Source organism: Psittacula echo, assembly GCF_963264785.1.
Source record: "Psittacula echo genome assembly, chromosome: 6".
Taxonomy (NCBI): domain Eukaryota; kingdom Metazoa; phylum Chordata; class Aves; order Psittaciformes; family Psittacidae; genus Psittacula; species Psittacula echo.
Genome location: NC_137743.1, coordinates 21585344 through 21610070, shown reverse-complemented (window position 1 = coordinate 21610070; position 24727 = coordinate 21585344). Strand labels below are relative to the sequence as shown.

Genomic DNA, 24727 nt, shown 5'->3' with positions numbered 1-24727 from the left:
GAAGAGTCTTGTCCTTATAACCAAGTTAATCTGCATCTTTCTCCTTTCTTTAGGCTGTAGGTGTGTCCATCTCTTGGGAACTGAGATGCATTCTCTAGCATTTATCCACTGCTTCTCATTGCCTCTCTGGAGCAATGGTTCTTTTCTCTGGCTCTTTTCTTTGAGGAAAGCTGAAGAAACAGCCCAGCTGTTCAGCTTCCTTTTTCACTAGCTTGATCTATAGATAGTTCCTGCAGAGCTGGTATTACCAGTCATCCTCAGAGCCTAGAGGGAAAAGCTGAGATATCCTGGCTGGAATAGAAAGCCAGATGATCTTTGTGTCCAAGTCACTGTAATTTCTCCACCCTGGTTCCTGGAAGGCTGTTGGCATACACGTCATGTTGCGTGAATGCATCAGGCCAGGCTGTCTGGAAGCAAAAAAGCAGTGTTGGCAGCATCGTGTTAGGTTCCTAAGTGTTCTCACAGTTTGGGGGCACCTTAAAGCCTTCCAGAATACCTCTGCTCAGTGGATGCTGGGATGAACACCGAGCCCAAACTGCTATCCCAGAATCAGACAATTTATATGTAGCAGCTGCTTCATCATGTTTGCTCTGTGCTTTGGGAGTACAGTGTAGCAACTTCTGGGAAATAACCTAAAGGTTCCCTTTATGGACAGAAATGCCTGTTGGTTTGGGCTTAAGCACTTGGCTTATATGAAGGTTGAATAGCTGGGTTAGTACAGCAATGCAATGCACCTGAGCTCCTAAGGCTGCCCAGAGCCAGGCTGAGATGTAGTGAATTGTAAGGTGCTGTGGGAAGAATAGGGGAGGGGGAGGGACTCAGTGAGAACAACTTGGTTCTGGGAGAGATGGCTTTGAAGCTCTGGTGGAACTAGCAATACCTGTTTCACTTTAGAAAACCCGGAGGAAGCTGGAGGATGCATTGCAGCGGCTGGAGTGTTTGTATGAGAAGCTCCGTGAGCAGGCAGTGAGTAGATGCCACTATTCCCTGTGGTTCAGTTGCGTTCCTGATCCCACCTTTGCACTGGGTAGTGGGCCTTGGTGTCTGTCCCACTGTTACCAGCTAGAGGAGTGCCAAACCTTATAACACACCTTGAATCCAGCCAAGCCTTATCTCTTCTTCCTTGACCTTGGCCCAGACATAGCATAAGGAAAAGCAAATGAAGGGTGCTTTTACCCCCAGGAGGAAGCACGTAGGCATATAGACAAGTTCTAGGTGGAAAGAGGCAGCTGGGGGTAGATGTTAAGTGTGAACCTCTAGCTTGAAAATTTCTGAAGCTGCTGATGGCAATTGCTGGAGGGATAGCTGTCAGGGAAAGAATCCTTTTAACATACACTCTTTCTCTGAGGTGTCCATATTAGGCCTGAACAGAGACAGGATTCCATGCTGTATAGACTTTTGACCTCGGGTACATCAGATATTCAGTTAATGCCTAAATGTCATTACTTAGGACCTGCATTCATTGTAACCCAGCATGGGTATTAGATTAATGTTTGTTTAGTTTAGAAAACCAAGGGAGCAGGCTATCCTTCCTTGACTCTGTAGGTGCTGTTTGGTGAGGATGAGGTGGAGAACAGGAGGCAATGATAGGGAGGGAGGGGGGCCTGTGTTACATGCTGAGCATGCTGACTCATTTCTGCTCCCTCCCTGCAGCTTTCTCCAGCCATCCTCATGGGTCTCCATGAAATTGCCCACTGCATTGAGGCTAGGAACTACCAACAGGGTCTCCTGGTTCACACCCAAGTGGTGAGCAGCAGCAGTTTCAGTGAGGTCTCTGGTTTCATGCCCATCCTGAAAGTCCTCATGACCATTGCTGGCAAGCTGAATGTGTGAAGTGTGGAGCATCTGGAACAGTGCAGATTGAGAGCTGGTGGACTGCCTCATCTGTTGATATGCTGCAAGTTGTGGATTCTCCTGACTCTGGAGAATTAAGTCTGTGCCAGTGCCTGGAACTGTGCTGGGCCAGCATGCCTGGCCACATCCACTCTCCAGACAGCCCACTGATGCCTGGGACTCCTGGAGACTGTTCTTTCTCTCTCTTTTCTTTCTTACTAGTCTGAGGCTGCTTCCCAGCTGAGGAATCTCAATTTCAGGCTGTCCAGGTCGCACAGAGATCCTCCCTCTTCCCTGTATCCCCAGCACAAAGAAGAAACACCTTCCCTTCCAGGCTGATGTGGCACCTTTCTTCAGGAAACAAACAGGGCTGGCACCAGCAGCACCACCAGACAGAAGAGCCTCAGGCTGTATTCCCTGTGCAGTGTAAACTGCCTGAGTGATAGCTGGGTGCCCTTGGGACCTAAGCTGGGGTGCCCCTGCTCTGTTGGGCTGCAGTGAGGATCTCTCCTCTGGTTCTTCCTTTCTTTTCATGCTTATCCTTGACTCACCCTCTCACCCTTCTGCAAGGATACCCTGCTACAATTAGGGCTAACTACCAGCCTGCTCTGGGCTAGCTTTGGTGTACTCTCTATTCTTCACCCAGTCCTCTCTTTTCATAGTCGAGTCTCCTGTTTACCCCTGTATAATCTCTATGCCCCCTCATTTATATCTTTTCCCCCATAGGGAAATGGAACCCCTGCAATCTCAAGCTGCAGGCTTGAGTCCTTATGTTTCAGGCCCAGGGTTGATTCCCCCTTCCAGCTCTTGGGACTCTCCCATTCAGGAATGCTAGCAGGTTGGGCTGCTCTTGAGCTCCTCCCAAGAGCCAGTCACATCCTGTTGTTGGGCTAAAAGCCATCCTCTCTGGCTCTTGGCCTTTTTCACTTCCTTTATGTTAGCACAGTTGTCCTTTTGCCAACTGGTGTTATCTAAAGGCTTCCTACATTGGGCTTTTCAGGTAGTTTAGGGGCTTTAAGAGCAGCAGGGATTGTTCAGATCCCATAAGAATCCCCTCAAGCTACTCTGACTAGCCCAGACTTGAGCAGGAGACAGCTCATTGCTTCAAGAGTGGTGCATTCATTCTGTCTACAAGTAACAGATGCATGCAAAGGTGGCTCTCAAAGGTGGTAGGAATATGCTGCAGGAGGTGGTGCTGTTATGTCTCAAGGATAGGGCTGTGCTGAAGCTTTTCATCACTGTGGCTTTTCCTTTTGGGGTAAAACAGATGAATGAAGCATATCAGTTGTGGGGAAGAAGTCTGGAAAGGCAGATGGGATTTTAGGGCATATATCTGTGTGTGTGTCTTTCTCTCTCTTCCTCCCTCCTTGTCTTCCTCTCTCTGACCCTCTTTCATGCTTACCAGGTAGCGTAATCATTGGGCCTTAGCTGCAAGCAAGGCTTCTTCCCAACATTTGGCTGCAGCCAGCTCCTGCTTTCTCTGCTTGCTGCTTGAGTGATAATGCCATCGTGGGCCTGTGGTTCAGTGACTTACACGAATCAGCCTGCTCTACCATGAGACTTAGGACGGAGAAGAATCAGAGAAGGGAGGGAGAGGACACACTCATTCTGTCCTTTCCAGGTCAAAGTGCCTCCTTGTTGCTGCTGTGTTGTTTCTATTGCTGCGGTTTGATGCACTGAGATTACAGAACAGTGAAATAAAAGCTGTGTTTTGTGATGCTGCTAGCTTTTTTTTCACCTCTGGCTACAGGGGACTTCCCTCAGTGTGCAGGGCCACCCACTGAGATCTGAGTTCTCAGCTTTGGTGAGGCAGGCAGTTGAGAATGGTGTGGGGTGAGCCAGATTCTGGGCTCTGCTGAGGCGGGCAGCAACTATCGTGTAGTGAGACCTCAGGCCTTACCTGCTCTTTAAGGCTGCAGGATCAGAGAACTGATCTTCGCCAGATCAACTGCTTCAGCTGTGACTGTACATCTCATTAGAAACAGCAAGGTCCCTGCGATGGCTGAGGTTCCCTTGGGGATTTTACACTTGGTGTTGGGGATTTTACACTTGGTATTGGGAGTTGGAAGTATATCAGTACGTAAACAGAGCCCTTGATGAGATTGCTACACCACTGAAGCCATGCCACTTAAGCTAGGACAAGGATTTGCCCTAATGTGGAAATCAGGTTTATACTATTGAATTGTCCGTTCTTATAATTAATTAATAACTTCTGAATCTATTGGTTGATTTTATTTACACTTTCAAGCAGGTAAGAAGGCTGACGTTGATAAAACATCAGTACTAAGTTAGTGGGATGATCCAACCAGCTCTGCAAAAAGACTAATATAATCTCAAAAAAATTCGTTTACTTTTGCTGTCAGCCAGCACTCAGGAAACTCTGAAGTAAGCAGGACTGTATTACTTGGCTTGTGGTTGGGGGATATGGGAGGAAGTAAAAGTGGAGGAAGTCTGTTTGGATGGGGAAGATTTGAAGGGCCATTGCTGGGAAGGAACCAGGGCTTCTGAGAGTTTTGTGGTGTTATGGACCCAGCACACGCATTCAGGGAAAACCAGCCTTTGTTAGTTCTGCTGCTGGCAGAGGCAAACTCCAAGTGTAAGGAAGAGCTTTTGCAGCCTGGTCTGGGAGTAGTTAGCAACCAGTCTGGCTTCCTGGCTGTCTCCCACCAGGGAGATGGAAGCTGATTTTCAAAGGCAGCACTTGTACAGCGTCAGAAGGGGTCATAACACAAGTGAGCTGGTAGCCCTGGAGGTAGCATTTGCTTAGCAAGTATATAAGGGATGTCCTAGCTTTCTGAGATCATTTAACAAGCCTGGTATGCCTTTCTGGATCCAGTTATAGTACCCTGTGCAGTCCAGCCCCTCCCTTTAACTCAGGCCACTTGTACTGCTGAGAAATAAGCATGTGTTTTCCATGTATTTCTCAGATGCATTTGACTCTAGTTCCCTCCAGCACACACAGCTCCTGCTACCCGTGGACTCATGCAGAGACTGGCTATTTATCCTGCCTTTGCTGTGAGTCCTTCCCACTTGCCCCTTTGTCCTACTGTTGCTCAGTTCTGCTTCAGGTTTACCCCAGCAAGCACTGTCCCTAAAACTCTTAGCAGGGAAACCAGGCAGGAGGAAGCAAGGTGACCCGTCCAAGGGTCTTTGAGAGGCTTGTGGTGGAAGCTTGGTGGCCATGGTGCAGTATATGTCCTTGCAAACCCCAATGGAAAATGTTCCTCTGTTTATAGCACTATCTCAGCTGGCAACAGCGGCTGGTCTCTGGACAGCAGCTCCTCAGCATTGCCTCCTCCCATGTGGGCATATGCTACCACAGCATCCGCTTGCAGCTCGACAGAGAAGCCATTTCTGTTGGGAGAGGAGGCCTTTGGGTTGACAAAGAATTGGGTGGGGGGCGGGGGGGGCAGTAGGAAAGATCCCCGGGCACAGCGAACAGAGCTCTAATCCTGTTGCCGATAACATCATGTCTGCAGGCTAGGCTTGTGTGTGTCTGGGGGAGCTGGAGGGGCAGAGATTGTTAGGCAGTATTTGTTTGTAAAGCCACTTGCTCTGAAGATAATGCTTGCACTAACTTCTATTGAAAGAGCAGTGTGAGTCCCCACAAAGTCCTTTCCCAAAGTGTCTTTGAAGCCAAGAACCCATTGAAAAGAAGAAAGGCCAAGAGAGGGGATTAGTTTGTTCAGCAGCTGTGAATTTCAGTGGGAGGCTGATGAACTCCAAAGTCTTTGTTGAGATGTTTTTTGTAAGGAGCCCTGCTGGAGGGAGAGACCCACACGGGGGCCGCGGCCTTAGACAAGAAGGAATCCGAAGCGGCAGGGAGCTGTAAACGGGCCACAAGGACTTTTCCCAAACACTTTTCGGAAAAGGTGTTGTGAAGAGAGCGGAGGGGGATTAGCATGTGAAATGACACTTTCCATTGACTCCACAGAGGGGAGGGGAAAAGGGCTGGCTGGCTGATTTATTAGCATTTTGTTCCCTTCTCTATTCTGCTTCCCCCGCAGCAGCCCCCCTCCCCTTGCTCCCCTCCTCTCCGAGCCCTCTAAAGAGGTTTGGATTGGAAAAGGGAGCGGGGGGCTGCCTGTTTGTGTGTCATCTGGGCGAAGGTGACCACCTGGGAAGCTGAATGTAAATATTTCTCCTCTGAGGAATGCGCCTTCATTAAACCGAAATGAATACGTGGAAGCATCCAATCCTGCCGCAATGGCAGCAGGGCTTTTACCGCTCGGGGCTCCTTGTGCCGGAGAGGGGGGACCCTGCGGCCCCGACCTGCTGCTGAGGTCAGCACATTTTGCAGCTGCGGTGTCGCTATGTTCGCCCAGAGAAAGGAGTGTGTGGCGGTGGGGCTTGTGTTTGTAACGCTCCCCGCGCGGCCCCTGCGCCGACAGGAGGCACTGCGCCCAGCGGGCACGTCCTGGGCTCTGCCATGGCCTTCACAGGCAAACGTGTGGGGCAGTACTGTCGGCAGGGGAGGGATGGGGTGGCATTGTCCCTGTGATGTGCTGAGTGAGGAGGAAATGGGAAACGGCTTCCACATCTTCTCCTTTTTTTACCTTTCCAGCTGGCCATGGAATAGTGGGCACAGGGTGGCATGGGGATATAAGCTGTCCTCTACCTTGCAGTGGTCCTCAAGCCAGCCCGTGCTGGAGTTTTCCCTGCTAAGTGACAGGCTCTCGCCACATCTTTGCTTTCCTGTCCAAGAATGCATTCCCACCACAGGGACATAGAATCACAGAATAAAATAGGTTGGAAAAGACCTTTAAGACCATAAAGTTCAACTGTTACCCTAGGACTGCCAAGACCACCACTAAACCATGTCAAATGGGTGGAGGAACTGCTGACAGAAATGCAAAAGAGACCAAAGGGAAGGTCACTGTATTAATAAGAACCTGTGCACAAGCAGCTGATGATTTGTGTGTGAAGGGGAAGTGTTTCATGTTTCCTTGATAATGGGTCAAGATTGTTTCCTGCAGTTTTTGAAGGGCCAGATTGACATGAATGCTCTTGCTCTGGTGAGACCCCAGCTTGCCAAAGGTGCAAACTGCCACCCGCAATGAAGTAGTCCTAGGATCAAGGGAGTATTTGATAACTAAAAGAGACATACAGACTGCTAAGTGTCTTCAATGTAGCATCTCTGAAGTGGGCAACTGGCCCCCTGTCTGGTCCCCTACCCACCCTCTTTCCTCCTGGCAACTACATTGCAGTTGGATGTAACCTCAAGCGAGTTCAAGAAGAGAGCAGGCCCGTTCTCCTCCTGGTGGGGGCTGAGGTTGTGCTGCATGGAGAGAACTGGTCAGCTCCTCTGATGCTCAATGGATGAGTAAGCAGCTGGGTTTTACTCTCCAGCACTATAACTACGTACATCCACACACATACATCCACACAATTAGGTGAAAAAAGACACCCAGCTACTTAGATACAACAACGTTTTGCAAGCACTTGGCTACTGATTTATTGCATTGGCTATTGGTTTACAAATATTGGCTACAAGACAGGTCTAATGGTGAGTAACTTAGCTCTGCTGGCTTCTCATCTGGCTAAAGGACACTTCAAACAGCAAAGCAGATGATACCTCACAGGCCAGGGGAGATCACTGTGATGGTGCAGTGAGCCTCCCCAGGTCCTGCAGCTGACAGCTTCTTGCCTCCCTACCCCAAACAAGGCAAGGGAACAGAGATTCTTCAATGAAATCTTCCTGCTTCTTGCTTAGCCTATAGAATATATACAATAAGTGGTAGAGGAAAAACTGTTATGTATACATCACAGTAACTGTGCAATAAATTAAACTTCAAAGTGCTTCACTTTCCTATTTACACCACCATTAAATAGTAACTGACATTATTTTCTCAGAACTAGGAGGAAGTATTTAGTTAGTTAGCTGACAGGGTAAGAGTGCTTGGCAAGTACACCAGGAGGTGGAGAATGGGTTCAGCTGGCAGCTCTTCTCTGGGAGAGAGATGGGAGGAAAGAGGGACTGGAGAACTGTGAGGGCATATTTATGGCATCAGTCAAGGGCTTTGGCAGGGATGCTGGGGTGAACAGGGAGACCAGACCCGGATGCTCAGAAAATATAGAGAAAACATTTTAAAAGCCCATGATGGGACTCCTCTTTAGGGCAGCTGTTTAATAGGCAGATCAAGCAGAAGCTTCAGTCTCACTGCTGCCATCTCAAATTCAAAGTAAAGCACTGGAGAGCTGAGCAAAGCTGTCAAAGAATGGGAAGTGATGCTATGGGACTTGTGGAGACTGGCTTACTGCAGGAGGGAGTTGCATACCTTTTCTATTCCCTCATAATGTAGTACGTAATAAAAGGCAGTAGCAACTTCATTTTAGTTCCTCTATTTTTTTAGGGTATTAGAAATAGTTTCTGGTGTAGAGATTACCACTCTGGGTTTCCCAACTATGGTGGTGCTATCTCCCTTCCTTGTGCTTCCCTAAGTGTTGATCTCACTTAAAAGCCCAGAGTAGCTGGTTGCTGGGGAACAGACAAGCTCAAAAGAGCAGGAGCCATTGAGACTGTCTGTGTTTCCAACAAGAAAACCATAGTCACTGGATAGAGTGACTCTTGAGTTGAATGGACCAAATCTCACCTTGCTTTGCCAATGCTTAAGGGTCTTCCCAGAAGTCAGCCACCCACTACACTAATGGGAAACACCGTGTATGGCTAAGGCCTGGGGTCTCATATAAGCTCTTTACCCAGCCCCTTGTGTGGCAGCATTGGGGATAAGACAGAACTAAGCCAAAGGAAATGGTGCTGGGGGCTGATGAGAAGGGCAGGAGAGGAGAGGGGCAGACAGGACCACGGAGGAGCAGAAACAAGTTAGAGCTTTCTCTTGAGCTTGCGGCCGGCCCCGCCGCCGCCGCTGCGCTCCCGCTTCTCCTTGCGGACACAGAAGTACTTGGTGACGCGCTTGCGGCACTGCTCGCACCGCACGGCGCAGCACCAGTGGAACTTGCAGTTGCAGCTGGACACCATCTCAGCTCGCCTCTCCTCCACCGCCAGCCCGCAGTCCCCACACAGCCGCCGGCAGCTCCGCTTCTCCCACTTGTTGAGTGCCTTGCCCCGCTTCAGGCACTCCCTGCCCTCCGTGCCCAGCAGCCCCAGCGTCTTGTTCTCCAGGCAGTAGTCAGGAGAGTCTTCCAAATGGACCAGCTCCTTCTTGGAGATGGAGCTGAAGGTCTCGGCGATGGCACCCCGGCTGGCAGCGCTGTTCCCTGCGCCCTGCAGCAAGTCCACCTTCAGGGCTTTGTGGTACCTTTCCTTGAGGTAAGTGCCCACCTCTCGAAACTCAGGCAGCTGCAGCCAGCAGGTCTGGGTGGTGCAGCTCCCCGACACACCATGGCATTTGCAAGTCCGCTTCATGGTCCCTTTCACAGCCTACGGGATGAGGAGAGAGAGGGGATTCAGGAAAAAGCCCAAAGGGGTCATTTCATACAGTAGTGCATGGAGAAACATGGCTCCAGGCCTTTCAGGAGGGGTTTGCCATTGACCCTCCCTGCACAGTGGTCCTGCGCAGGTGTTGTTGGCTTAAAGCTCACAGATTTGCTTCTCCATGGTACTCCTCTACTTGAACAGAGAGAAAGAGGGCAGCAGGAAGCCATCAACAGTGTAATCACAGAAGGTTTGCTACAACAAACATCACCCATCATGTCAGCACTGCTGCCATCTCCTTCTCCTTGACAGGGTGTGTGTTTCTTCTGGACATGTGCTTTCAGCCACAGCAAGTGTGACTGTGCACAGTGAATGGCCAGAGCCAATCTGGTATGCACTCTCAGGTCTGGGAGGAGAGAGGGGCTCACCTTTCTACCCGCCTCATTGTTATGCAGGTTCATAGCAGCTCTGGCATCTTGTCCAGTCTCCAGGGCATCCACAAACTGCTTGGAAATGGCTTCCCCAAAGCCCACGTTATCGCTGCAGCCTCCCCACAGCCAGCCTTGGCCCCCTGGGAAAGATGAGATGTGTGATGTTAGGGAGCCAGCCCCTCGCCTGCCTGGCTTGTGGCTCTGGGAATGAGGAAGGGTCTCAGAAGTGATGGGAGGGAATGGAGGCTGCAGGGCAAATCCAGCCTTTTGCCTCCCCTTCGGCTCATGCATTTCTATTGAGGCCTGGATAGTAGGATAGGACATTGCCTCATGCAGACAATGTCCTGTGTGACAAACTTGGAATTTCCAGGCTTTCTATGGAGCAGGATTTAGAAGCTGTCCATTATCATGTGTTAGCAGCTATATTGATAAAGCTTTGGGTCTTCATCAACTTCCCTCAAACCCTGACTTGAGCTGGTTCAGTCTGACTTGCAGGGACACCGTCTTGCTAACATGGATTAGCAAACTGATGAAGGCATCCTGGTCAGAGAGAACAGTTTCCACTCTGCTAGCAAACAACCCCTTCCTGGCACACACCTATCGAGGAGGCCCTCTTTTTGGTACACCCAGAATCCTGATGATCAGGCCCCAGAAGGGTCTGATTTACCAGTTATCATAAAGAAACAAAGGAATCGGCACAGAACTGAGAAACTGCGTAGCAAGATGTGGAGGGTACTTTCCCTAACTGCATGAGAGCTCGGTAACAGCTCAGCTGACCGGAAACATGTCATGCAGTTTGCTTCTTTTCCTCCTAGAGAAGAATGCCACATCCTTTATGCAATTTGAGATCTGGGACATTCTGACCCTAACATGCCTTGGAGGTACATCTTGGGAGTTGTGGTTTAATGGCCTTGAACCTCTCTTGAAAGGCCTGGCCCTTGCCTGGGCTTCACCAGAGCATGGCGGTCCCCTCTCTCAGGGAAAGGCAGGGGTGTCTCACGGGAGGGGGGTAATTACAGTGGATAATGAAGTCCAAATCAAGTGCTTGGGACCAAAGGGAGAATGCAAGCCTTTCACCAACTTGGATTCAGCACAACGGCATTTAGAATTGAATCATATTGTTTTGGACAAACCCGAATGTTTTCTTTGCTTCCTAAGGTTTTCAGTTTATAATGGAAAATTTTCATAAAAACAGCTGTTTCGGAGAAAGGAAGTGTAGCATGACTAACTCAGTTTTCCAGAAGAGATAAAATTTGGTGTGTCATTGATCTGCTAGAGATGGGCTATCCCACATCTCAGACACCTAAGCACCAGTGGCTGTTTTAAAACTATTAGCCAATAAAGCAACTTGTTAAATACTGGATATTCCAGGAGAGTTTGTCATAAGCTGACACATACCAACTCTGGTGCTGCTGGGTGAGGCAAGGCTTTTAAAAGATTTGGTAATTTGACATTAGACATCTTTCAATTCAAAACAAAAGACTGAAATGTCAATGTTTTCCATGAAAGCTGAGCCAAGAGCTGGAGCAGTGCAGCTGGGGGTTCTCTACACAGGATTCCTTAGTGGTTGCGGGCCTGGGTACCGCTGTGATGGGAACGGGATGAAGGCTGTGTGCTACCACAGTGGTTCTCCTGGCTGTGCTCTCATGTGCCTGCCATGCTGGCAAACATTGGAGGGCTTTATGAATGCCACCCCTCTTTCCCTCCTGGTAAGTCTGCTCTGGGGCCACCCTGGTCCTGCTGACTCCGGGAGTCCTGAGGTACCTGGTCAGCACTGCTCTAACCAGACCTGCCATTTAGATGCATGACATCAGATCCTCTCCTCTGCGTTATGGTACAGTCATTCGCTCCAGCAGCTTAAACAGAGTTGTTCTTAATTTGAACAAGGGAAACTGCCACCCCATTCAGCTTTCATGCTCATTTAGAAAGTAATGGAAAACACCAAGGGCTTGGCCTCAGCTGATGTAAACTGGAGGTAGCCCCATTAGCTTCCACAGGGCTACTTTGGTTTGAGCCAGGCAAAGCTCTGCTCTGGGCACTACTTCCGGGTGCAGGGACAAGGAAGAGGAGTTGTTTGTTTCTGAGGAGGCCTCAGCAGAGGAGAGAAGAGCTGTCTCTGCTGCCAGGGATGTGAAGAAGGATAGCCACTGGCCTCTCCTTACCCAGCTGTCCATTGCGGGAGTCATCACAGCCACAGTTGTCAAAGTCCCCCAGGCTGCAGTTCCGGGTCAGTGTGTACATGACGCCTGCGGAGCTGATGGCATGGACAAAAGCAGTCTCCCGATTTGCTGCCAAGTGGGAATACAAGGAGAGCAGATTCTACAGTGAGACCAGTGTTGGAAATGACTCCTGCCATGCAGGAGATAGCATAGGAAGAGACCTGCAATGGGCAGGGCTTTGTGGAGTGGAGAGGAAGCCCTACATGTCAGATCAGCTTTGTTTTGGCTTGAACTGCACAAAGGCAGAAGCTCCCAAATCCAAACCAGACTGACTCGTGCCATTTCCAAGAGTGTGGATAAATTTAGCACTTGGCTGTCCCTCTATGGGAGCTTGGCAGTGGCGATACAGCACGGACAGCCAAATGTCCCCATATCTCACTAATACACCCCAGAGGGAAAGTGGCCTTCTCCAAGGATCAAACAGCTCCTTCCTCGCAGCCCCCTTGAGTCTTACCTTCTGCTGGACACTGTGCAGGGCTCAGAGCAGTGACCATACACCTGCCCACCAGGATCAGTGTAGCAATCATCTGACATCGCTGAGCCTTTGGCTCTCATTTAATACCAGCAAGGTCTGCATCTGAGCAGATAACCTTGATGGGACCTGATCCCAGTCCCTGAGCGTTACCTTGTGCTGTAATTGCCTCCACAGGACCCCACTCTAAAGCCTCTGTCCACCTCTGCCTGGGGCCCTGGTCCGTTGTCTGCTGCCAGTCCCCCCACACCCAGGCCTGTCTCCTGTAACATTCCTGGGAGAGGCATATCCCAGGTGGGGATGGTGAAGAAAAGGAGGCACTTGAGAAGAGAGGGGTCCCCCCTGCCCTAACCTGCAGCGGGGGGGTGCCGGTAGTGGTATCCAATGGTTTCCTTACCGCTGCGCAGCCCGCCGTGACTGGAGAGCTGCAGTGCCCTCTCGGGGCAGTTCCAGCGGTCCCAGGCGAACTGAAACTTGCACTCCTCGATGCCGCTCTGCGCCCCGGCCGCTACACTGCTGGAGTAGATGAGGTAGGCCTAGGAGCACAGCAGCAGGTCAGGACGGGAATGGTGTGTGCCCTGCTCAGCCCCCCTAACAGTGGGGCAAAACCTCAGGTGTCTGGGTGGCAAAACAGTCTGGTGCAATGGCCAGCATGCAGAGACAAGCCCCGTGGGTGACAGGATGGGAATGTCCCCAGGCTACTCCTAGGAGAGTCACTCAGCAGCTCTAGTTTCCATCACACACAGTGCAAAACTGGTATAGCCCTAGCCCCAGCAGTGGGGCTGATGCAGGCGTAGCTTTCCTGCCCTGTGATGCATATTGTGGGTCCTGCTGCTTTGGGGTCTAGATGGATGGTGAAGCACAGTGCAAAACAACAGGCAGAACATGGCCCCAGGCTCCCTAGGAGGCTGGCTTTCAATCGAAAATGACTTGCATGCCATCTTGCAGAGACAAGATGTACAGAGCTGAGGTCTCCAGGCTTGGCTCCCTGGGGACCACTAACAGCAGCAAATGCATTTTGTGCTATGCTGGGTCAGAGCCTGAGCCTCCTGGAGGAGAAGGCTGAGCTGCTGGCTGTTAGCCACGATAGGAGGTGTGCCACCCAGCCCTGCCATGGGGAACCCTTTATCTCCCCAGCGTGAGAGGAGGCAGAGCCTTTTCCTCGGAGACCACGGAGCTCCAGGCCAGCAGCTGCTGCAGCCTGCCCTCTCCTTCACTGCAGACCCAGGGGGACAAACAGTGCGCTGGGGCAAGGTCACTCCACTGTAGTATTAAGACCTGTAGAAAGAACCAGATGGGCTTGGAGGTGTTCCTGGAGAACAGCCAGAACAAAAATGGGGTGAATTTTACAATGCGTCCTGGCTAGCAAAAAAAGCCTCTGAAAGAGGGGTGCAAGGAGGCATGGGGTCAGAAATACTGAACAAGGTCCTGGCTATTCCAGTTGTGTTCCTCGGGGAGGTTGTTCTGCAAGGCCTATAGAAAGTACCTTTCCAGCTCGATGAATGTGGGTTCTGATGCTAACCTGATCATTAGGAGGCAACAGATGGCAAGTGACACCCTCAGCTGGTGCCAACAGACAAATTCCAAAATCTGGCCCCAACCAGCTTAAAAGGACCTTTGGTTGGGGAGCCCAAGGAATTGCAGCTCGTAGCAGGTCACTCCTGATGCTCCTGTCTTGCAGCTGGAAACATGGGGGTGAGGGGAGCTCTGGCTAAGGCTGCGTGGAGAGAAGTGGGAAGGAGCAGCCCCTCCCTCCCTGGGTTTAGTGGAAATCAGCGACAGAGATCAAAGGGATTTCTCTTACCTTGGGGCCCGTCATCAGGAAATTATTCACTGACCTGGAAGACAGAGATGTGTCAGAGGGAGGGGGTGATGGTGGAGGGGCCTGGGGAATGCCTGGCATCCCAGGGCTCTCCTCTCGCCCCCACAGCCTGCCTGTCTCCTGGCTGCAGGCACCTTTGGTCTCTCCCCTTGCCGCTGTCTGCTAGCCAGGATGCTGCCTTCTCCTTCCCCCACACCCTGCTTCTCCAACCAGGCTGCAACACCCCCCCACTGCTCCCTCCTTTTGCTTTTCTCTGCACATCTACCCTGCATGCCAATCCCTCCATTTTTCTAGTGTTTTCCTATTCCACCAGCCTTGCTTTTTACCTTACCAAGCTGCTGCTTGGCTTAACTCAGGGTAGTGTTGCCCCCAGTGCCAGGACCTGGACTATGCCAAGGGAAGGAGGAGGTCACACCACTGTTTCTTCACAGTGTGTGTCCTGGCAGCATCCCTTCAGCTCACGGTCCCTTGCCTTCCTGTGGTGCCAGCACTGGCTGTCTGCACTCTCCTCTTGGAGTGGTAGCTGAGCACAAACACGCTTATCCTCCCCATTCTGCTGGGCACTGCATGGGGGGCGTTGAGGGTACAAGGGGAAGGTGTGAGGTTCTAGCCGAAACAGCTTCCTGGAGTTCTCACTGAAGATGTGAAGGGATCATCTCCAAGGATGACAAGGCTGGTCTTCATCACTCTCCTCAGGGGCTTGCAGAGCAGAGCCAGTGCTGGCCTGTCCGAGTCTCTTCCTCCAGCAAGAAAGACTGTTGCAGTGCAAATGTCAGTCAGCATTAGGACTCTATGGGGTTCACTGACCACCATTGGAAATCCAATACCTTGTAGGGAGTGAGTGAGTGAGTGGGGAAAAAGCTAGAGCAGGCACTGAGAGGAACTGGGCTTCTTGAGATTATGTTCTGCTCCAAATGCTGGATGTCTCCCAGTGAAGGATGCCTCTCCTTTTCAGCTAGAGCCTTAACCTACATCTGTCCCTTGAGTGGAGCAGCAAGCTCCAAGCTGCAGTTGGGCTACCTGCCATGCAGTGATGTTTGCTGCTTTTTCTAACCCCTCTCCATTCCCTGAAAATCCCAGTAGCTGGGTGGACCATGGATGGATATAGGGGAGAAAGGTGCAGGTTAGGGTAAGGCTTTTCTCCCTGTGTGTTTTCAAGTGATGCTGTATGGAGCCACAGGTATCCCTGGTAAAGGAGAGAAAGGCACTGTCCTGTTCTGCTACAAATCCAGCATGGAGATGTGGATGCATCCCAGTGAGGGATCAAGCACCGGCAGGAGCAGGCACTGCCATCCCAGACCAGGGGACAAAATGTAGCCATGTTGCAGCCGTGCCATGCACATGGCAGACAGGGTGGCAGGACTGGTGCTCAGACATCAGACGCATGAGAGATTTAGAGAGGAAGTTTTCTGCCCTGGAAAACCACTCCTGTGGTCAGCAAGCCTGTTCACCTCCACTAGAACTGCCCTCAGAGGTCCTCTCCGAAGTACACCACAAAAAGGCGATCTCATTATTTTAGCTTGGTAAAAATCACAAGAAACCTAACCTTTGCTATTGCTCACAGTTTAGTCAGAACTGAGGGAACTGGTTTGCAAAGTTTTACTCTGGCAAGTCTAATTATTTTTTTGGTGGAAATTCATCCATATTGATGAAGCTTGCATTGGGAAAGATTCCCCTGGGCCAAAACAGGAGGGAGAGGGCTGTGTCAGAGCACTGCAAGAGCAGGAGATCCTCTCCCTTTGTTCCAGGCCTGGGATTCAGACCCAGCTGTGCTCCAGCCCCCGTGGGTACTTTAGCATGAAGTCGATGGCTGTTTTGCAGAGGAATTTTCCTTTGGGAGCTGCTTCTGCATTGTACAGCTAATTAAATATTTCCTGGGACTTGGAGAGACGGCATCTGTAGCCGGGTGATTAGAGCATCGGGTGACCTGAATCACACAGGGCCATGAACCTGGGGCTATTCAGACTGTGTAAGCTCCATGGGTCCCCATCCTAACGCAACTAGATAGCAGCATGAACAAGTCATTTTTCCATCTGGTTTCCCTCACGTCTTTTGCCTTGACCTTAAGCGCTTTGCTATGGGGACCACACTCAGGATGGTGTCAGTGTGAATCTGAGCCCCTGGTAGCAGCTGTGAGAAAGCTCTGGCAAAATGCGCCCATATCGGCAAGATCTAGAGAACTGCAAGTCCTTTCTTATCTTGCTGTTGTGGCCAAAACAAGAGATACATCCCATCTGCTTTGCTTCCTACCTGGGTAGGAAAAGCTGAATTCACAGCGTGCAAGAAGGATTTGCTTCAAACCCTTGCTGGCCTCATCTTGGATTAGGAACATCTGAGCAGTTGGAAGGGTAGCTTTAGGAGGAGGACAGTAATTCACAAGTTCAGGGTTTACATCAAACCAGCCTGTGAGCAGGTGTCAATTGACATAACTGCATTGAAGCAGAGGATCTGTTCCTCACAGGATAAACCTCAAGGTTCACAAAAAGGCCAAGTTCAGGATATGCCGGTTCATCATCTGCAGCTGAATAAATGGTACAGTAGCAATTTCCCAGCAGGATATTCTAAACATTTTTATTAAGTCAGAGAGACAGAAGGCATTTTCCCTGAGCTCTCTGATCCACGGGCAGGCACGCTGCTGGGCGGGTTTGTAGGACTTAGACAAGTAAAGGATTTATTTAGACTGGTACACTTGACCCCCCACATTTAACTCCTGCAGCTGCAAGTGGGTTTAGAAGAAGGGGAGACGGGACTGTTGTATGGCTGGAGGCTAGCTGAAATTCTTCATTTTTACACTGAGAGGGAAGGAAAGATAATAACGGAGACAAAATCTGTGCTCTTTGTCTTTGCTCATATGATCTAGCTAAGCAAAATGCGTATCTCTTTTGGATACAATCTCCAGCAAGGGCAGAGAGTAATTAAGCCACAGATGTAGTGCAAAACTGCTAATGCTGCTAGAGTCATCCCTGTGCTACAAATAGGAATCACTATGAAAATTAAAATCTCTCTTCATTTTTGTCTCTGTAGTGTGATTTTTATTTAGGTTATTTCTACTAATTTTCCATACCGCTGTAAAGGAAAGTGGAATGTAACGCTAAAAACTAACCAGCTAGGTGCATCCACGGCAGGTGTAAACCAGCTTCCATGACTTCAGTGTCACCACACTGATTTAAAACTTTCTGAAATCACACACTTCAAAGAAAACACTTGAAATTATTTCCCTTGTCTAAGAAAGCTCACAGGGTTTTAGATATCTGAACCTCTTTCCCTCTACCTTCAAACTCCAGCACAGTGCTACAGGACTGAAGCGGAGCAGAGACAGACATCAGAAGGTAGAGAGAGGAGCCACATTGAGTTCTTCAGCCCTATTCCCAGCCCATACAGAGCCCCAGGAAGGGCACGCTGCTTCCCTCACTACAACTCCACGCATCCAAGTAAAAGACAAATCTAGGGCAAGTGATTTTCTTCGCATCTGCTATTAGGAAATTGTCTCAAAGCTGATTAATATCTATAGCAGGAGTTCTCTATTGCAATTTTATTGAACCCCAAAACAAATAACACTGCCAAGCAGCTGTCCCATTATATTTTACACATATCAAATGCTAATAAACCTCTGATAATTTCTGCTCAGTTGCAACTGTAAGCAATACCACCTCCCTCCTCAGTTTAATATGCCCCAAGAACATTATGAAACCTCCTGTTAAAGTATTTGATAACTTATCAGCTGCTCATGCTACTGTGCTGCTGGTTCAGCTCTTCAGAAAATTATAAAACTGTATTTACACTAATGACATTACTGTAAATACAGAAAATGGATACAATTTCGCTTTGGATCTGGGTTTCATTCTCAAGTACCGCTCCCCTAAGTAGTTAGAAAACCAGTGACACTGGAAACTAAAGGCAATGGCACCAATGAAATGTAAAAAACATTCAGAAATGAGCTGCTGCATTAGAGATTGATACATTATTCCCATGGGATAGAAGAACAGGCAGCAACTCAGTAGCATTTGGAGCCTTACTTTTTTATTCTATTTCATTTCTCCTATTCTATTTCTTTTAAGTTCCTAAATGCAACTCTGACATTTTGCTCATCTAGGAACACATTGACCATTCAACCTAGCTAACACAGCAGAATCTAATCCATGCTCACAGAAGGGAAGTGGCCACATATATACATATAAACCATTATTGTTGAACTATATTGGCCCCCGCTCCCAATTCTCACAATTAAAACATAGAAAGAAACTATCTTCTTGTGTTTTAAGCTGTTGGATCAGATAAAGAAGACCAGCAAAAAAAATTGCAAGCAGATTATTGTATAATTCCCATGAACCTTGCTTTTTTTCTCAAGATTTAAGGGACAGGATCTGTAATATGATAGTTTTGAATAAAGGTTGCAATTTCACTTTCTCTTAGGAAATCATGACCTATGAGCCCCATGCAGAGAGAAACAGGGCTTTCTTGATAGATATAAACTTTCCTCTTAGATAGAAACTTCTGAAAGGCAGACAGTGAATTTAGACATCCAATTTCCATTGAAAATGCCTGGGATTTCTGTATTTAAGTCTACTTTGTGCTCTGAAATTTCTCCCCTTTGAACTGTTTCTTTAAAATGTTGATTTTAAAAACATTTTAATGTATTCTAAACCTGTTTATATTGAGGAAAGCAAGACACAGACAGCAGAAAGATAAAATCAGAATGAGTTCTCACCTATCTCTGCATAACGTACATATCCTTCTTTTTCCAGAAGGGAGATTTATCTGGAGTTTGCTGCTGTATAACATTTAGACATATACAAATTGATGCACATTCTTTTAATGAAGGGAGTAGAAAATCTCTGCAAGAACATAAATTTCACTCCCAGCCTAACAGGAGCAAGTTCCCATTTACTCCTGAGTTTCTCTCTGTAATTTTGTTTTCTTCATCCATGGTAATAACCCTGGAGATCTGCTATGGGGGAAGCAGGGGATTTTGGTAATTGAACGGGAGAAGACTTTCCTTGCTGTTAGCAATGAGTCTGTTACCTGCGAAGCAGATTCCCCAGGGCATCACAGAAATGGAGAATAAATTCAGTAAAATTTACTACTGCTCAGTAAAAACCACAAAGGAAAAAACACCTACAGAGGCAGATCAGTTTAGTCCATTTTGGTATGGTATAAATACACCTTGCAAGGAATGACATGAGATTTCATGCAGCTGTAATGACTTTCTGCTTACCCTTATAAAACAAATCTAAACCCATCTTTAGGGCAGAGCAGGATGCCCACAGGAGATGACTGCAGGTTTGCACACAGGGGAGCTGCTCTGACGGGACACAGGTGGATGGGAACCAAGCTGTAGCAATCTCCGCAGCAAAAGCTTCTCCCCAGGAAATCCTAATACGTGCATTTCAGATGTGTAATCCTGACCCTGTGCCTGCCAAGGAGCCCGGATCTCGGGCTGCTCATCCGGAGTGATGCTCCTGCGGATCTAACTCATCCCTGCTGGCTCTGAGCTCTTAATCAGGGACTGTCCTATTTGGGGAGCACGGAAGAAGCCCCACTTGATTTGATTAAGACCAGAGACAAGCTGACTGCAAGTCTTTGGAGAAACAGAAATCCCTGGCTTTCCTGTTGGGTTATCTTCCCAGTTGGAAGTGAGGGACCAGATCCTCTGCTTCCACTCTCCCCTACTCTGTTCTACCCTGGCTCAGGATTTGGTCGATATAGTTATTGCTGGGAGGTGCGGGGGAAAACTAGATCTATCCTCTCTGCCAATGAGTGTGTTGGGACTTCGTTAAATATCTGGTCCCATTAAAGACTAGAATGGAGCTAAGTGGGAAAGGGGACATTTAGGAAGGTGAAGAAGAATTTCCTTAGGGTGTCCAGGAAGAGCACCTGCCTGTGACACAGACTGAGGTGCTCTCGATACTCACCAGGCACAGCAGGATTGGAAGAAGGGAGTGAGGAAGAAGATGCTCAGATAAGGGTCCATGTGAAATATAAAATCCAAATAAAAAGAAAGAAGATCCTAAAAAAACCTTGGGTACCACCAGAGGAAAAAGAAAATAAAAAAAAAAAGGAAACACAACAGAATTAAGGAAGGGATGGAGCTATTTTCCACCCGGCGGTCCTAGTGTGATGAAGAGGCATATGCCCCTTGAATCCCAACTTCTGTGAAGGGTAACCAATCCTAAAGTAAGAGCTAAAGGGGGTTGGTGAAATGGAGCCGCAGAACTTCCTAAGAAGAGATTATCTACTTAATTAAAGATTTTTTTTTTTCCCTAAGTCCTTCAGCCAATCAGGGCTCAAGTGCCAGAGAGAGATTGAACTGATGAAAAGAACACCCCAGGTTCCTCGAAGACAAATGCACCACGAAAGGGATAAGAGGGAGGGAAAAGGGGAAAACAAAAAAATAAAGAAAGAAAGGGAAAAAGAAAGAGGGATAACGAAAGAGACAGCAAATCCCTTAAATAATCACTAGATTCAATCTCCACCACACTGCCCTGCCTCTCCATCCCCTGCAATGGCAACTGGAAGGGCTGCTTTCGGCATGCCCTCACCTCCTCTTGGAGACATAGCTGGGTGTGTTGGGTGCTCTGGGGTGGTGGGCTTGGGTTTGGGCTACCTGCGCCCACTGCTTGGAGGCCATGCAGTGTGCCTCAGGGAGATGGCTGGGAAACAGATACGTGAGCATCATCTCTGCCTCAGTCTCCCCCAGGAATTTAAGTGAAATCAGGACCAGTTCCTAGCTCCATCCACTCCTCCTTCATCATGGTGACCTGCTCTTTCTTCTCCACCTCCTGTTTGCAACATACCACTCTCATTCCAGGAGAAAGGCCTCTGACTAAACCTTCCCATTCTTCCTTATTTTTTTACTTTTGGGATTTCCTATGAAGTCCATGGGAGGCAGTCTTTGGTTTGGGACAGTCAGCAGTCTCTCAGTGACATCTTATTCCAGGCCAATAGCTGCCGGAGCTACTTAGAAGTGCACCAGCCTGTGCCCCTGGCCACAGAGGACATCCTAGTTACTGTCACACTGCCCACCACAGCCACTCTGACCAGCCCCAGCTCAAGCGGATCCCCAGTGCCACCCTGTCCGAGTGCCATAGGAGCAACTTCTCCTCACTACAGAGCTGGGGACATAATCAGCTAAACCATGGGCTAAGACCAGTCAAACTCATTTCACCTGGGGTGCAGGTGCTGGGCAGAACAGCTGGACCAGGGCAGGATTTGAAGGGCAGTGAAAGTCTGCAGCGGAGTCATCAGGCAGGGCTGTTTAGAGCTCTTGGGGCCACCTCAGGTGGATGGAAATCCCTCCTGCATTGTGCAGCTTTGGGGAGGGAAACCTGCCCAGCAGAGATCTGCTCTCAGCTAGACTTTGACCAGCCCTGCTCAAGCCATGGTGATCCAAGGGCACAAGCAGGGTACAGCACACAGGGCACTGCTGGCAAGATGCTACCTTTGCCCAGAGTGCTGCCGCAGAGCTCTCACCCTAGGGGTGGCTGAGCAATTTTCAAGGACCTAGGTGAGGAGAAAATGCAATTACTGATCCCAGGGCCAGCTGTGCTTCCCAGCTGCATCCTACTGCAGCAAGGCTGAGGGTATCTGCAGTAAGTAAAGCTCTAGGTTTAGGAGCTGTGAGCATTTTAAAGACTAAGGTATTACGTACAATGAGAAAAAAGCTTGAAGATTTATCTAGTAGAAAGTAAAACACTGGAAACTGAAAGGTGAAGGAAATAAGCTTTTTATCATTTATTTATTATATGGAAATAAAATTTCAATGCTGTGATGTTCAGCAGGGCTTAGTGGTTTTGGTGGCTGTGCTCTCCCTCCCACAAGAGGCTGTCCCTGACCCAGTGTAGAGAGCAACTGCAGAGGTTGATGCTGTCTCAGGGGAGCTGAAGGGCTGCTGAGGCTGCCTGCCCTGCAGGGGCTCAGCCCCACCAGGGCAGTGCTGGTGAGGTGCAGGGGATGCTGCCATCCTCCACTTGGCATTTATTTCCCAGGGCAGGAAGAAGAATTCTAGTTGTTTTTTGTAAGTCTCCAAATGCCTGCTTCAGGACTCTTGAACCAGAGTTCTTAATTCCTCAGGTCCAGCAGCAACAGCATTTTGTATCATGCAACACTTGAGACATGTCTCAACCAGCTGGAAAGGAAGAACACTATTGGGCTTATGGGGTGAGCGATTTTTATTTATTCCAAGACAAATTAGGTAACGGGATTGCAAAAAATGAGGAAATAAATAATTGTGAGTCTAAATAAAGAGGAAGAATTTGCTTTTTCTTATTAGCTGTTACCAGAGGCAGCCAGGCCTTCCTCCAAGCTTAGAGCAGCAGCAGCAGCAGCAGCAGCAGCAGGGTGTTTCACAGCCAGCAGCCCCCCCCCCAACTTCTAATTTCAGTTAAATGCAACAGCCATCTTCCTAGAAACAAGCATGTTTTTTCAAGTCAAAGGGGCTGGAGGCAAAGCCTGAAACAAAACTGTCCCAGATGTATTTCAAAGATTTAATTACAGCTCTCAAAGGCTGTTTAATAGGCTCTATGAGGTACGCTCTAAAGATGCAAAATTGTTTTACAATGTTCCTCAAATTTTTTTATTGTTACTGACAAACGCTCTGTAAAGTTTCTAAAATGGCCCCAAAGAGGACTGGTATATTATCACATCTGACCCGCTGGCCGATACAGATCTCTAATGACCTTTGCACTGAGTGCTGTAACGCAGTTTTGACTATTTGCTCATCTCGCAGAATGGCAGACAGGGTTTGAGGACAGGAGGCAGAGAACCTGCCGCCATCTATGGTAATTTGTTAAAAAACACAACCCAAAACATTAATATATGATGTCCAAGTTTAATTTCCAGAGAACAGGGAAGATCTGAACTGTCCTTAAGGAGCTAGTACAAGTAATCACAGAAAGAGTAATGCTCCTGCTGCCTTCCACACTGGTACCAATGCTACTGATGGATACAAAAAATGAGGTTAAGGACTGGGGGTAAAAATTCCCAGTCTGGCTCACAGATGCCTCAAAAGTTTCCTGGTGTGCCCAAATGACAGATTTTTTGTAAAAAAAGACAATTAGAAAGGTCGAGGAGGAATTGAAAGTCTCTTATGTTAAAAGATGTGTGAAAGGTACGTGATCAAATTATAGAAATGTATGTTGTCTAGGGAGCACACAGAATTCAACCCTGCAAGAGCTGAAAAAGTCTCAGGAAGGTCTGGCTTCCCATTGCAGTAAGCAGATTTCCACTGACTTGACTGCAGCTTTGCCTTTAGCAAAAGCTAAATACAGCTTCAATGGTGTCTAATGCCTGTCAAAACATCCCCAAGAAAGTGTGTTATTTGCAATCCTGTACTGAACATGCCCCATGCTATTCTGGTCCTTCAGTCAAGCGATTCCAGAAACAAAGGCAGACAAAGGCTGGGAAATGTAATAGCTTTTATTAGATCAACTGATATGTGGTGGAAGAAGCAAACATGTTTTTGAAGCATCTTGGCTCTGAAAGGACAGGAAAGGTGCTGGTGTGCCCAGAAGCCTGTCTGTGTATTTTTTATGTATATCAATCTGAGATCATGCCACTAAAGACAGCATTGACACACCCCGACACATAAATGTCTCTGTGGCCTCTTTGCTGCAATCTTGACTTTGTAACCTTTACATTTCCTAATGCTGCTCTCTGCATGGATGACACATGCTGAGCAGCCTTCCGTGAGGTCTGCTGTGCTTCACCAGTATTGAATGTATTCCCACACTTGCAGGTTCTCCTTACAGTTCATGCAGGAACAGCTCAGTGGATCCTTGCCTCCTACAGTGAACTGTATGACTGGACACTTCCATCACATATCCCACAGGAAGTGCCTTCCACCAAACTGTGGGGAAAGGCTCAGATGTTTGGGCTGTTCTTCAGTTGCTGCAGAAAAGCTTAAGGTGTGCACAAGAAAATTGTTTACATCAGCTTCAAGGGAAAGTCAAAGGTGTCTAGAGAAACATCCTCTTTAGCCATGGTATGCAGAAGATGGCTGTCCTCTGGAGCAAGTGACCTTAAAGCACTGCAAGAGTTCCGGTTCGTCCTTAGCCTGGGCTACAACAATTCCTTTATCACATATTCTCAGTTACAGTACTAGAGGATATTCCTTCTGAATGGTCTTGACTTACCATGGTGGTGACTTGCACAGGCTAAAGCTGTGCTGGCCATAAGAATATTTCCTTTGACAGTCCAGAAAGCAAGTATGAGTCCAGGGCATCTTTTTATAGGACTCACCAACCCAGCAGCTGAGGGCTGCAAGAGGGAAAGGGACACAAGTGCTGAGAGGTGGAATAGCTGGGGATGAGAATCAAAGGAAAAAGGTGCGCCATTAAAGGGCAAGCAGGATCAGCTTGGAGAAGAACTGCGAGGGTGGGTGGGGATTTATGTGTAGCTCTCCAGGAAGGTATAATTAGGATGAGCAGGACTGAACGAGTCGAAGCACATTCCTGGCTGGCTTGGCAGGGGGGAGATAACCCTGGAGGCAAGCAGGACCATACTGAGCTCCCAAGTCTAGCAACATACCCTGGCTGCTCGCCAGCCACACCCCACTCCTGTCGCTGTGCACCTCGAAGG

General features: G+C 48.6%; 2 protein-coding genes across 5 annotated transcripts in view; one reads left to right on the top strand and one right to left on the bottom strand.

Moving 5' to 3' along the window:
• The window catches only part of SEC31B (SEC31 homolog B, COPII coat complex component), a 36869-nt gene extending 33319 nt beyond the window's left edge, over nucleotides 1-3550 (top strand). For all 4 annotated transcript variants that reach the window (XM_080622084.1, XM_080622085.1, XM_080622082.1 and 1 more), the window contains 2 exons: nucleotides 895-966; nucleotides 1654-3550. In XM_080622084.1, the coding sequence (XP_080478210.1) occupies nucleotides 895-966; nucleotides 1654-1833 (252 nt within the window). In that variant the 3' untranslated portion in view covers nucleotides 1834-3550. The remainder of the gene's footprint in view (nucleotides 1-894; nucleotides 967-1653) is intronic.
• Nucleotides 3551-8470: 4920 nt separating this feature from the next.
• Nucleotides 8471-14704, bottom strand: WNT8B (Wnt family member 8B; the record flags this gene model as incomplete). The annotated part of the gene is made up of 6 exons (XM_080621968.1): nucleotides 8471-9214; nucleotides 9637-9779; nucleotides 11802-11927; nucleotides 12728-12866; nucleotides 14135-14168; nucleotides 14625-14704. The coding sequence occupies 6 exons, from the start codon at nucleotides 14702-14704 to the stop codon at nucleotides 8657-8659; spliced, it is 1080 nt and encodes a 359-aa protein (XP_080478094.1). The 3' UTR covers nucleotides 8471-8656.
• Between the last annotated feature and the right edge of the window lie 10023 nt (nucleotides 14705-24727).